Source organism: Erinaceus europaeus, chromosome 7, assembly GCF_950295315.1.
Source record: "Erinaceus europaeus chromosome 7, mEriEur2.1, whole genome shotgun sequence".
NCBI classification, from domain to species: domain Eukaryota; kingdom Metazoa; phylum Chordata; class Mammalia; order Eulipotyphla; family Erinaceidae; genus Erinaceus; species Erinaceus europaeus.
The window spans coordinates 107,591,916-107,604,993 of NC_080168.1; the positions used below are offsets into that span (position 1 = coordinate 107,591,916).

At 46.4% G+C, this 13,078-nt stretch overlaps 1 protein-coding gene across 2 annotated transcripts in view; it reads left to right on the forward strand.

Moving 5' to 3' along the window:
* TIMELESS (timeless circadian regulator) overlaps positions 1-13,078 on the forward strand; it is a 95,728-nt gene that overhangs the window by 47,609 nt on the left and 35,041 nt on the right. Inside the window, exons 23-29 of one of the 2 annotated variants that reach the window (XR_009550810.1) lie at positions 220-362; positions 1,365-1,545; positions 1,626-1,694; positions 1,808-1,926; positions 4,209-4,464; positions 4,593-4,706; positions 4,852-5,207. Coding sequence is in view for 1 of the 2 variants with exons in the window: in XM_060195141.1 (XP_060051124.1) it covers positions 220-362; positions 1,365-1,545; positions 1,626-1,694; positions 1,808-1,926; positions 4,209-4,464; positions 4,593-4,706; positions 4,852-4,925 (956 nt within the window). In the remaining variant the exon portion in view is untranslated. Of the gene's footprint in view, positions 1-219; positions 363-1,364; positions 1,546-1,625; positions 1,695-1,807; positions 1,927-4,208; positions 4,465-4,592; positions 4,707-4,851; positions 5,905-13,078 lie in introns of those variants that run through there. The other variant, XM_060195141.1, reaches the window with a different exon arrangement.

Sequence of the window (13,078 nt, forward strand, 5' to 3'; positions counted from 1 at the left end):
ACTTGGGGAACCACTGAGATGAAGCTCTTCTGTCCGTTTCTTTCTTCCTGTCTCCTGTTCCCCAGGAAACTAATCCTATCCCTTCTGTCCACTTACTATATTCATGGTGTCATATCTTAGAAAATTGCAATAGCTTCTTTCTAAAGATCTCTGGTTTCTTTTACACATACCTTCCCCCTCTCCCCCCCCCTTGCTGATTCACACTTCCCTTCTGTGTAGATGTTCTGGGTCACATCATGAAGAATATCACAGCCAAACGCTCACGGGCACGAATAGTGGATAAAATACTGGCTCTGGGGCTGGTGACAGAACGACGAGAGCTATACAAGAAACGCCGGAAGAAGATGGCACCCTCCAGCTTGGTAAATGTCTCACCCAGACTCTGCCAGCCCAGGCCCACACCAATGGGCTTTTTAAAAGTGGCCTATCCAGGTGGCTGGGTGGTGGCGTACCAAGTTAAGTGCACATGGCGCAAAGTACAAAGACTGGCCTAAGGATCCTGGTTGGAGCCCCCGGCTCCCCACCTGCAGGAGGGGGTCACTTGACAAGCAGTGAAGCAGGTCTGCAGGTGTCTCTTTCTCTCGATTTCTCTGTCTTACCCTACAATGACAATAACAATAATAATGACAACAACAAGGGCAACAAAATGGGAAAAAATGGCCTCCAGGAGCAATGGATTTGTAGTGCAGGCACCGAGCCCCAGTGATAACCCTGGAGGCAAAAAAAAAAAAAGCCTGCCAGGGGACTGGGCAGTGGTGTACCAAGTTAAGCACACATGGTACAAAGCACAAGGACCAGCATAAGGATCCTGGTTTGAGTCCCCAGATTCCCACCTGTAGGAGAGGTCATTTTGGAAATAGTGAAGCAGGTCTGCAGGTGTCTATCTTTCTCTTCCCCTCTCTGTCTTCCCCTCCTTTCTTGGTTTCTCTCTGTCCTATCCAGCAACAACAACAATGGAAAAAAGATGCCTGCATGATCTGGAAGACTCCATTTAGTGTCTCATTTGTTCATTGGATTTTTTTTTTTTTTTTTTTTGCCTTCAGGTTATCACTGGGGCTTGGTGCCTGCACCATGAATCCACTGTTCCTGGAAGCCATTTTTCACATTTTGTTGTCCTTGTTGTTAATGTTATTATTACTATTCTTGTTGGATAGGACAGAGAAATCCAGAGAGGAAGGGAAGACAGAGATGGGAGAGAAAGACAGACACCTGCAGACCTGCTTCACCGCTTGTGTAGCAACTCCCCTACAAGTGGGGAGCTGGAGGCTCAAACTGGGATCCTTAGGACGGCCTTCATGCTTTGTGCAGCATGCGCTTAATCTGCTGTGCTACTGCCTGCCCCCCCCTGTTCACTGAATTTTTAGCCTAATGGGGAAGAATCCCTGAAAGATTTTGGCCAGGAAGATCTAGAAGATGAGGAAAACCTGCCTGAGGAAGAAGAGAGTGATGAGGATGAAGAGAAAGATGAGGACTTGGAAGCTGAACAAGCTCAGGGTAGCTCCGTCCTCTCAGCTGAAAGCCTTGGGCAAAGCTTGCATCAGGAAGGTGAGGTCTGTGCTGCAGGACAAGTCTCAGATGGTGAGACCGGGAGTCTGTGCCAATTACAACTTCCCTCCTCCCCCTAGGCTTTTCTGCTCCCCTCCTGTGGCTCCAGAATTGCCTGCTTCGAGCAGCAGAGGATCGGGAAGAGGATGGTGAGTTGATAAGCGATGGTGTTAGGGGAAGGGCGGTGGAGGCTGCTGCGTGGTCATGGGACTGAGGACCAGCTCTTTCTTATCTCAGCCATGTGACTACTGACCCGTTCTAGGCTGCTCTCAGTCTGTTCCATTGGTGCCGCTGACAGAAGAAAACGAGGAAGCAGTGGAAAATGAACAGTTTCAACAGATGTTACGCAAGCTTGGTATTCGGCCTCCTGCCTCTGGGCAGGTAAATGACACAAGTAGCAGTGACAGTGTCAGCCAAAACATGTCGATGCTGTTGCACAAGAACACCTTTACCTCTTCCCACAATTGGCATCATTTCCTGTCATCTCTGACCAAAATTCTTGTTAGTTTTCCTCTTTCCAGTTCCCCCTGTCCCAAAGTCCATCTTTTGTGCTGCCTTGTAAATTGTTGTTTTTTTTTAATTGCCACTAGAGTTATTGCTAGGACTCAGTGCCAGCACTATGAATCCACTGCTCACAGTGGTTTGTTTTTTCTTTCTTTTTTTTTTTTTTTTTTTCCCCTCCAGGGTTATTGCTGGGCTCTGTGCCTGCACCATGAATCCACCGCTCCTGGAGGCCATTTTTCCCCCTTTTTGTTTCCCTAGTTGTTGCAGCCTCGTTGTGGTTATTATTGCCATTGTTGACGTTGCTTTGTTGTTGGATAGGACAGAGAGAAAATGGAGAAAGGAGGGGAAGACAGAGAGAGAGGGGGAGAGAAAGATAGACACCTGCAGACCTGCTTCACTGCCTGTGAAGCGACTCCCCTGCAGGTGGGGAGCCGGGGGCTCGAACCGGGATCCTTACACCGGTTCCTGCGCTTTGCGCCACGTGCACTTAACCCACTGCGCCACCGCCCGACCCCCTGTTTTTTCTTTCTAATTTCTATTAGATAAAACAGAAAAATTGAGAATGGAGGGGGAGATAGAGAGGAAGAGAGAAACTTGCAGACCTACTTCACTACTCATGAATTGTCTCCCCTGCAGATGGGGAGCACGGCTCAAACCTAGGTCCTTGCGCTTGGTAACATGTGCATTCAACCAGGTCACCACCACCCAGCCCCCTGTGAATTATCTTTTTTTTTTTTTTTTTTGAGATACCGTAATTTCATGTTTTGGTTTTTTTATTTCTTTATTGGGGAATTAATGTTTTACATTCAACAGTAAATACAAATAGTTTGTACATGCATAACCTTCTCCAGTTTCCCATATAACAGTACAACCCCCACTAGTTCCTCTATCATCCTTCTTGGACCTGTATTCTCCCCACCCCCACCCCAGAGTCTTTTACTTTAGTGCGATACGCCAATTCCATTTCAGGTTCTACTTGTTTTTTGTTTTTTTTTTTTCTGAACTTATTTTTCAACTTCTGCCTGAGAGTGAGATCATCCCATATTTATCCTTCTGTTTCCCTGTGAATTATCTTTCTGAGATATAGTTCTGATTGTAATATTCCCCTGTCCAGAGCAATTCTAAGCCTCTGGGTAGCTTACCAGCCTTGATAGCCTTACAACCATGCCACCTGAACGCCTATATAGTCTTCCTGGGTTACTGTCCTTCGTCCATACAGCATGCCTTTTTGTCCTTCCAAACAGTTGTGTCTCCCTGTCCTACTAGAAGGCTCGAGCCACATATACATGGTGGCACACACACACCCATCTTTTTTTTTATATTTATTTATTCCCTTTTGTTGCCCTTGTTGTAGTTATTGTTGTTGTTATTGATGTCATTGTTGGATAGGACAGGGAGAAATGGAGAGGGGGGAGAAGACAGAGGGGGAGAGAAAGACACCTGCTTCACCGCTTGTGAAGTGACTCCCCCGCGGGTGGGGAGCCGGGGCCTCAAACCGTAAGCTTTATGCCAGTCCTTGCACTTTTGCCACCTGCACTTAACCCACTGCGCTACCGCCCGACCCGACTCCCCACACCCATCTTCTTAAAGATCTGCCACCCAACCTTTAAGAATCAGTTCATTGGTTATGTCTTCAGAGAAGCTCAGTCCACATCATTTCCTCAATTCCAAAAGTGAAAGTGGTCAATGCGATTTGAACCTCAATTTCATTGAATCAATACATTGATTCTTACTCCCAGTAGATTGTGATCCCTTCAGAGTGAGGATTGGAATGGTTTCACATCTAGATCCTCAGAATCCAGTCTTTCACTGATTGACTTAACAGCTATAAGTACTTGGAATCTCTTAATGCTGCAAGTACTGTTCTCTAGATGCTGGACTTACATTGCGTAAATAAGTAGAGGCATAACAACATAACTGGGGGTTGCACAGGAGCCCAGTGCTGCTGCTTAGGCTTCCTGGGCAGAAGTTCAGGACTCAGCTGCTTCTGTCCCCAGAGAGGAGTTTCTAGGCCCTAGGTGACCCTCCCAGCTCTGATTTAAAAGCACCAGATAAGATCCTTGTATGTCTGGATCAATGTACAGTCATATTATTCAGTGAGTAAAAATCTGGAAGCTGGACCTTTCCCATTGCTCACATTTAACGTTTGTACCCTATAGGAAACCTTCTGGCGAATTCCAGCCAAGCTGAGTCCCACCCATCTCCGGAGGGTAGCAGCTTCTTTGCAGCAAGCAGAGGAAGGGGAAGTGCGTCAGCCAGGACTAGAATCTAGAACCTCCAGAGACCTGAGCCCTGAGGAAGAGCACCATGAGGAGGTGCACCCTGAAGAGGAGCACCTTACAGAGAACAGAGCACAAGCTCTGAAGGCCCTACAGTTAGCCCGGAAAAAGAAAGCAGGCCTGAAGACCTCAGCGGGTAACAGCAGGACCACTTATTTACCTATCTATTGAGGCCTCACTGTGTGCCAGCCCTGTTGAGCTGGAGTGCTGACAGGGAAGTTGAGATTTTGAGGACCCACTTCCCTAATTTTCTGCCTCTTACAGTCATTTCAGAGGAAGACCCTGCTGGCAGGGAAGAGCAGCTGAAAGTGGCACCGAAGAAGCGACAGCTGCTGGACAGTGATGAGGAAGAGGAGGAAGACGGGGATGGGAGCAAAGGTAGGAAGTCAGTGCAGAGTGTGACGGCTGACCTCCAGCTCCTTTCTCTTCCATCGTGTCAGCCTCCACATTCTGACTCGGGCACCACAGGCAGCTAAGCAGACCAGTAATGTTTTCTCTTTTACTCCTTATGTCATTTCCATAGCACCAGAGCCAGGAGCTTCAGGAACCCAAAAGAAGAAACGGTTTCAGATAGACGATGAGGATGAGGATGACTGAAGAGCTAGCAACCTCCGAGTACAAAGAGACCCATAATTAGGTGGTACTCTTAAATCAGAGCCAGGAGGGTCACATAGGGCCCAGAAACTCCTCTTTGGGGACAGAAGCAGCTGAGTCCTGAACCTCTGCCCAGGAAGCCTAAGCAGCAGCGCTGGGCTCCTATACCATCCCTCCTTATTTCCCCAGTTATATTGTTGTGCCTCACTCACTGTATAGAGACTTGTTCTTCTAGGAACTGTCTCTTTGGGTTATTGCCCTCCTTTAGAAAATGAGGGGAGGGGAGTCAGGCGGTAGTACAGTGGGTTAAGCGCACATGGCGCAAAGCGCAAGGACCGACCTAAGGATCCCGGTTCGAGCCCCCGGCTCCCCACCTGCTGGGCAGTCTCTTCACAGGTGGTGAAGCAGGTCTGCAGGTGTCTGTCTTTCTCTTTCGCTCTCTGTCTTCCCCTCTCCATTCTCTCTGCCCTGTCTCAATAACTACAACAACAATTAAAAAACAAAAACAAGGGCAACAAAAGGGAAAGTAAAGAAATATTTAAAAAAGAAGAAGAAAATTAGAGGAGTGAGTGAGTGAGTGAGTGAAAGGTACCTAAGATACTCCATATTGGTCTGTTACTCTGGGCCTTTGCTGGAGTTGGGCCACAGCAGAGGGGGAGATTGATAGTATGATAAGTGATCATTTATACCACTCATTAAAAGGCTCCAGATACTCCTAACCTTATTTTCAGTCCTGTGATGACTTCTAGACACCAGATTGAGCCCAGTTCCCACAGCTGAGCTAGGGCTGGGCTGCAGCACTTTCCAGATGATGAATGTGTTTGTGTTTGGTACTGAATAAAATGTGTGGAATGGTGGTCCGGGAGGTGGCACAGTGGATAAAGCATTGGATTCTCAGGCATGAGGTCCCAAGTTCAATCCCCGCAGCACACGTAGCAAAGTGATGTCTGGTTCTTTCCCTCTCTCCTCCTATCTTTCTCACTAATAAATAAATAAAATATTTTAAAAATATGTGAAATGTAAAGTTGTCGATGTTTTCCAGCAGGTGGAATGCACCACTTGTGTGCCGGAGGTCCCAGGTTCTGTCTCTGTCACCATATAGACCAAAACAGTCATGTTTTGCTCTTGCTCTCTCCCTCTCTAGTTCATAAAATAAATTAATTTGTCATTGTTGATTTAATTTACCTATGTAAGTACTCCATCTCCAGCTCTCTGTTTTGTTCTTTGGAAAAAACTTTTACAGCTCAGGAGTTGGTGCAGTGGATAAGGCATTGCACTCTCAAGCATGATGTCCCAAGTTTGATTCTTGGCATATCGTATGTCAGAGTGGTGAGAGACAGAGACTTTTGGCCACTAGGGTTAAAGGAGACCATTAACTTTCCTCCTTACTGAGAAAATACAGAAATGTTATCACCTCAACAGCCTTCATCTAGATGACTCTTCCTTAAGATGACAACAGTGTGAAGAAGGAAGATAAAACCAGTTGTTAGTGGGAGTCCGGGCGGTAGCACAGCAGGTTAAGCACATGTGGCACAAAGCGCGAGGACTGTCGTAAGGATCCTGGTTCAAGCCTCTGGCTCCCCATCTGCAGGGGAGTCGCTTCACGGACAGTGAAGTAGGTCTGCAGGTGTCTATCTTTCTCTCCCCCTCTGTCTTCCCCTCCTCTCTCCATTTCTTTCTGTCCTATCCAACAACAACAGTAAAACAAGGGCAACAAAGGGGAAAATAAATAAATATATTGAAAAAAAAAGTTGTTAGCATGAGGGAAGCAGGGAGGACAAAGTAAGCAAGAAAGATGCGTAAATAGTCTAAATTCATGGGCAGGGGACTAACTCAGTGTTACAGCACAGGGCATGCACACCTGATGCTCAGTTCCCAATATGCCAGAGCTAAGCGGAACCCTGACGGGTATCACTCTACTGTCTCATAAAAATAAAGTCCAGGGGGGGTCGGGCGGTGGCGCAGTGGGTTAAGCGCATGTGGCGCAAAGCGCAGGGACTGGCGTAAGGATCCCGGTTCGAGCCCCCGGGTCCCCACCTGCAGGGGAGTCGCTTCACAGGCGGTGAAGCAGGTCTGCAGGTGTCTATCTTTCTCTCCCCTTCTCTGTCTTCCCCTCCTCTCTCCATTTCTCTCTGTCCTATCCAACAACGAATTGCATCAACAAGAGCAATAATAATAACCACAACGAAGCTACAACAAGGGCAACAAAAGGGGGAAAAAATAATGGCCTCCAGGAGCGGTGGATTCATGGTGCAGGCACCGAGCCCAGCAATAACCCTGGAAGAGGAAAAAAAAAAAAAAAGAAAAAAGAAAGTCCAGTGTCCGGGCAGTAGCACGCTGGGTTAAGTGGTGAAGCAGGTCTGCGGATATCTATCTTTCTCTCATGTCTTCCATGTTTCTCTCAATTTTTCTCTGTCCTATCTACCACCACCAGCAGCAACAACAACAGTGGAATAAACGGCCTCCAAAAGATCCAAAAGGCTAACAAACATGAAAAATTGCTCCAGGTCGCCGATTGTCAAAGAAATGCAAATAAAGACAACATTGAGATACCTCCTCACTCCTGTGAGAATGGCATACATCAAAAAGGACAGCAGCAACAAATGCTAGAGAGGCTGTGGGGACAGAGGAACCCATCTGCATTGCTGGTGGGAATGTAAATTGGTCCAGCCTCTGTGGAGAGCAGTCTGGAGAACTCTCACAAGGCTAGACATGGACCTTCCATATGACCCAGTAATTCCTCTCCTGGGGATATACCCCTGTTGTTTTAAGCCGGGCTGGCTTCACAGGTGGGTAACAGACGACCAGAGACACACGGCTGAGCTGAGAATGCAGTTTAGTGTTTATTCACAATTGGGCAAACGTGCTCTCCTGTCTTTTTGCTCCGGTGGCAGAGAGACTCTCAAACTAATCACCACACAGATCTGTCCTGCATCCTTCTCTGGCGGCTGCGGCAGGAACCCAGGAAGTACATAGGGTAGGGGGCAGGGAGAAGGGAGAAGTGCACGAAAAGGCAAAGACTAAACCACAGTCTCTCGGAAGCATAGCAACAATTCCCCCTTTTAAACTAATTGAGCATAGTATCAGGAGTGTGGGGTGAACAGAAACCTATATCGTACAGGCATTTTTTAAAAAGAAACTGGCACAAACATGGAGGAACATGGAAGCGAGCAACAAGAACCAGTGTGCTGCCAAGGGAAGGCCTGAGGGGGGCGTTTTTGCCTCTATGGGAAAGACTTATCAGCTAAAAAAACATTTCCTGTCTCTGGGGGCTTCTTTTGCCTCTGGGGGGGCGTTACTTGCCTCGACGGGCATTACCTAGCATGGGGGCGGGGATATGGCCTAGAGTCCCAAGGCAGCTTGCTGCAGTCAGTCTTTGAGAAGCCCAGCAGCATAAAGGGAAGCTGCTGTAGAGTTGTGTAAAGTGTCCAAGAGGTGTACCAGTGAGTCTGATAGAAGTGCCATTCCAAAGCAGATGTCCACGGAAGAAATGCCAGGGGGTGAATTGTTGTACGTCTGTCTTGATGGGGAATGTCAGCCATCGGAATTCCGCTTTTCTGTAGAGAACTTGACAGCTGCAATTCACTTACTTATGAAACAAAACTTGTAGCGGGTTAGTTTACCACAATTGATAACTCTATTACAATTGGAAGTCTTTTTAGTATGATTTTAAGGTTGTTTAAAGTTTAAACAATAAAATGTGGAAAGGTAAACAGAAGAACCATGGGGGAAAAAAAAACGTAAGGCATGAGAATCATTAGCATAACCACTGTGTAATCTACCATTTCTAATTGAGAAGAATTCAAGAATTTTACATATCAACAAGTCTATTTAACCTTTTGTTACATCCATTGAAGATGGAGACACACCCTAGGTGTGCACAGGTTTTTTTTTTTAGACTAACTTAGTTAAAATATATTGATTTTTAACTAATTTTTAACTCAGACTTTAAATGTAAGTTAATTTTACCTTTATGAGAACTATGTTGAAAACCTTTTTAATTTAACTCTGTCTGGTAAGAATATAGCCTTAAAGTTACATTTTTAACCTTAAAGTTAATGTTTACCAAACTTTAAACACACACGTAAACATGGTCTTCAATACACAAGGAGGAAAACTTTTGTTACGAAGACATGTCATTTTAAACACGAGTGAGTTTAGATCTATACTGTCTTAGCCGTTCAGGGAGTCAGGGAATACGTTGTCCAGCGGTGGCTTCTTGCGCAACTTCAGTTCAGGAATTGTAGGTAGCGATCTCTGCAGGAATCTCTGTGTATTCTAGCTTTTCTGACTTCAGAGCCGAGTTGGGGATCTCGGCCAGGGGGCCCAGTTTCGGCAGGGAGCCCGCAGTCTCCGGGTGGCCCAGGATCTGTCCAGACTTCATAGCAGGAGGGCGGGCCGGCCAGCCGTGCAGAAGGCATGGGTCGAGGTGCCCCGGGGTGGTGGCCATGATGGGCTGCAGCCTTGCCCGCCATGCCTGCTGCCCTGCTATCGGCGGCCGAGCAGCGTGGGAGGAGCCCACGCCCAATGCCCCGTGCCACTTCAGTGGAAAGCCAGCTCATGTGGGCTGGCGTTGGGCTCCTGCGGGCTGGCGTTGGGCGGAAACCACAGAGTGGTCCGGAGATAAATGTTCCAGAAACAGCGAAACAGTCTTGTGAAGAAAGGGCAGAGGCCTTTGGAGATCTCTTCACAAGCAGAAAGGAAGGCCATAGTGCATAGGTAGCCAAATTGTCACTTATCTGGGGGATGGGCAGGTCACATCCCACGTTGTAGGCGCCATATGTTGTTTTAAGCCGGGCTGGCTTCACGGGTGGGTAACAGAGACAACCAGAGACACATGGCTGAGCTGAGAACGCAGTTTAATCTTTATTCACGAGTGGGTAAACATGTGCTCTCCTGTCTTTTTGCTCCGGCAGCAGAGAGAGACTCTCAAACTAATCACCACACAGATCTGTCCTGCATCCTTCTCCTCTGGCGGCTGCGGCAGGAACCCAGGAAGTACGTAGGGTAGGGGGCGGGGAGAAGGGAGAAGCGCATGAAAAGGCAAAGACTAAACCACAATCTCTCGGAAGCTTAGCAACATACCCCAAGGATTCCATAATGCCCAATCAAAAAGATGTGTACACCTATGTTCATAGCAGCACAATTCATAATAGCTAAAACCTGGAAGGAACCCAGGTGCCCAACACCAGATGAGTGGCTGAGAAAGCTGTGGTATATATACACAATGGAATACTATGCAGCTATCAAGAACAATGAACCCACCTTCTCTGACCCATCTTGGATGGAGCTAGAAGGAATTATGTTAAGTGAGATAAGTCAGAAAGATAATGACCAGTATGGAATGATCCCACTCATCAACAGAAGTTGAGAAAGAAGAACAGAAAGGGAAACTCAAAGCAGGATCTGACTAAATTTGTAGTAGGGCACCAACGTAAAAACCCTGGGTGGAGGGTGAGGGTGGATGTTCAGCCTCATGGGGGCAGGGGGATGAGACACAGTCTTTCGGTGTCAGGAATGGTATTTATGTACACTCCTATTAATTTGTAGTCATATAAATGACTAAGTAATATGAGAGGGGAAAAACTGATTGTATGCCTCAGACTTCTTAAAGCACAGACTGAGTCTTTTTAATAAATAGGCTGAGTCTTTGATATATTGGCTCTCTTAAAAGCTTAGTCCAGGGAGAATAAAAGCAACCGGTGGCATAGCTATATGCAAATAATGTCAAAGGACATAAAATATGGTGATAGTGTGTATGATACAGAAAATCCTAACAAAGGGATTTTTCAAAGTTAACCCAACTGCCAAACAATATGATTACTGAAATAACTATCTATTGTCTTCTTAAACCCTAAGACAACAGGGTTGTCCTGCTTCCTCTACAGAGCCTATGTTTCTCCCAATCCTGGAACCTCTGGGGTGGAACTCACTTTCCTGGACGCGTCTCTCAAGTCAGGCCAAATGATATTATATCCGCCGATTCCACCGTAATCAATGAAACGAGTACCGTCTCAGCATGCTTCACCTCAGGCTGTGTACAGAGACATTAGGCATGGATTGCCAACCCTTCACCCTCATCACTCAGGTGAGACCTTTCCTTTCATAGGATTCTCTAATTCCATTCTAGGAGGTTCACTTCCTAACAAAGTCCCAAAACCTAGACATATACCAGGTCCCATATGATAGAGCATATGTTCACATGTATCCATAAATTAGGGCAAAATACATACCTGAAAGCAAAAATACACAATAGTCTGTAGTGAGTCAGTATCAAGTTCATAATGAAATAGCGTCCACTCAGACTTAGATACCCTCCTCACCTACCTCCTATGACAGTTCTCTCACTCACTCCCAAGCTAACCTTAACAAAGCAAGGACTGCAAAAGCTGAATAAGGGCAAGAGACTGGCATATTTTAACGATGACTCTTTAGTCACTATCAGGCCATTCCACCAGCTCGGGCCCTAATCGAGGAATCTTGAGTTTCCCAAACAGATGTGATGGGCCTAAAACTCGAATAAATCCCTCTCTCCATTGATACTGGTCATTTCTTTAAATATATTTATTTATTTTCCCTTTTGTTGCCCTTGTTGTTTTTTATTGTTGTTGTAGTTATTGTTGTTGTTATTGATGTCGTCATTGTTGAATAGGACGGTGAGAAATGGAGAGAGGAGGGGAAGACAGAGAGGGGGAGAGAAAGAGAGACACCTGCAGACCTGCTTCACCGATTGTGAAGTGACTCCCCTGCAGGTGGGAAGCTGGGGGCTCGAACTGGGATCCTTACGCCGGTCCTTGCGCTTTGCGCCACCTGCGCTACTGCCCGACTCCCGATACTGGTTATTTCTATCAGGAAAAACACAATAGACCCCTTTGTGGGCCCCATAGGACCTTGCCCTCAACTTGGATCAACAATGGTAGAGAATGTTCCATCCTCTGAGGGGAAGAAGGACAACATACTCTATGCTACACCCGAGGAAGATGGGTTGATACTGGGGCAGAATGGAATGTTCCTACTCATGACCACAGAATGTGAGCTCAGATCTAGAGGGATGCAGAGGTCACACAGGCTCCTAAGCTAATTATGGGCCTCAGATCACATCAAATTGATGGGGTTTACAGTCAACAGTATTTTTACCCCTTTCTCATATGAGGGAGATACTCTCTTCCCTGATCCAGCTTTCTGGTCCTTTTCCCAACCATGACATCATTTTCCCAGACAATAACTTGGATCCACCTGCATATCAGATTTCAGGCTCAGGCAAAAAAAAAAAACAAACACTAATATAGAGTGGTCTGGGAGGTGGTGCAGTGGCTAAGGCATTGGACTCTCAGGCATGAGGTCCTGAGTTCAATTCCCGGCAGCACATGTACCAGAGTGATGTCTGGTTCTTTCTCTCTCCTCCTATCTTTCTCACTAATGAATAAATAAAATATTTTTTAAAAAACCACTAGTATAGCTATAGGCCCTTTGAAATATAAATAAAATATGCCTACTAGCTATCGACAAAATGGAGGACCCCCCAACTCTTCATCTGCACTATTCCAGCCTTTAGGTCCATGATTGGTGAACAATTTGTTTGGCTTTATATGTTAACTCTCTTTTCAGCCACCAGGTTCCAGATGCCAGCATGATGCGACCAGACTTCCCCGGCCAGACAACCCCACCAATGTGTCCTGGAGCTCCGCTTCCCCAGAGCCCTTCCCCACTAGGGAAAGAGAGACACAGGCTGGGAGTATGGATCAACCTGTCAATGTCCATATTCAGTGGGGAAGCAATTACAGAAGCCAGACCTTCCACCTTCTGCACCCCACAATGATCTCAGGTCCATATTCCTAGAGGGATAAAGAATAGGAAAGCTATCGGGAGGGGAGGGGATACAGAGTTCTGGTGGTGGGAATTGTGCGAAGTTGTACCTCTCTTATCCTATGGTTTTGTCAATGTTCCTTCTTATTAAATAAACATTTTTTTTAAATGGTCTCCAGAACCAGTAGATTCATAGTGGAGGCACTGAGCCCCAGCGATAACCCTGGAGGAAAAGTAAATACATAAATAAAGACAAATAAATAAATAAACCTCTTAAAAAGTTGTGTAGAAGCTGGGTAGTAAAAAAGAAGAAGAAACTGGGTAGCGGCACTCAGGAGCTGAGTACAGAC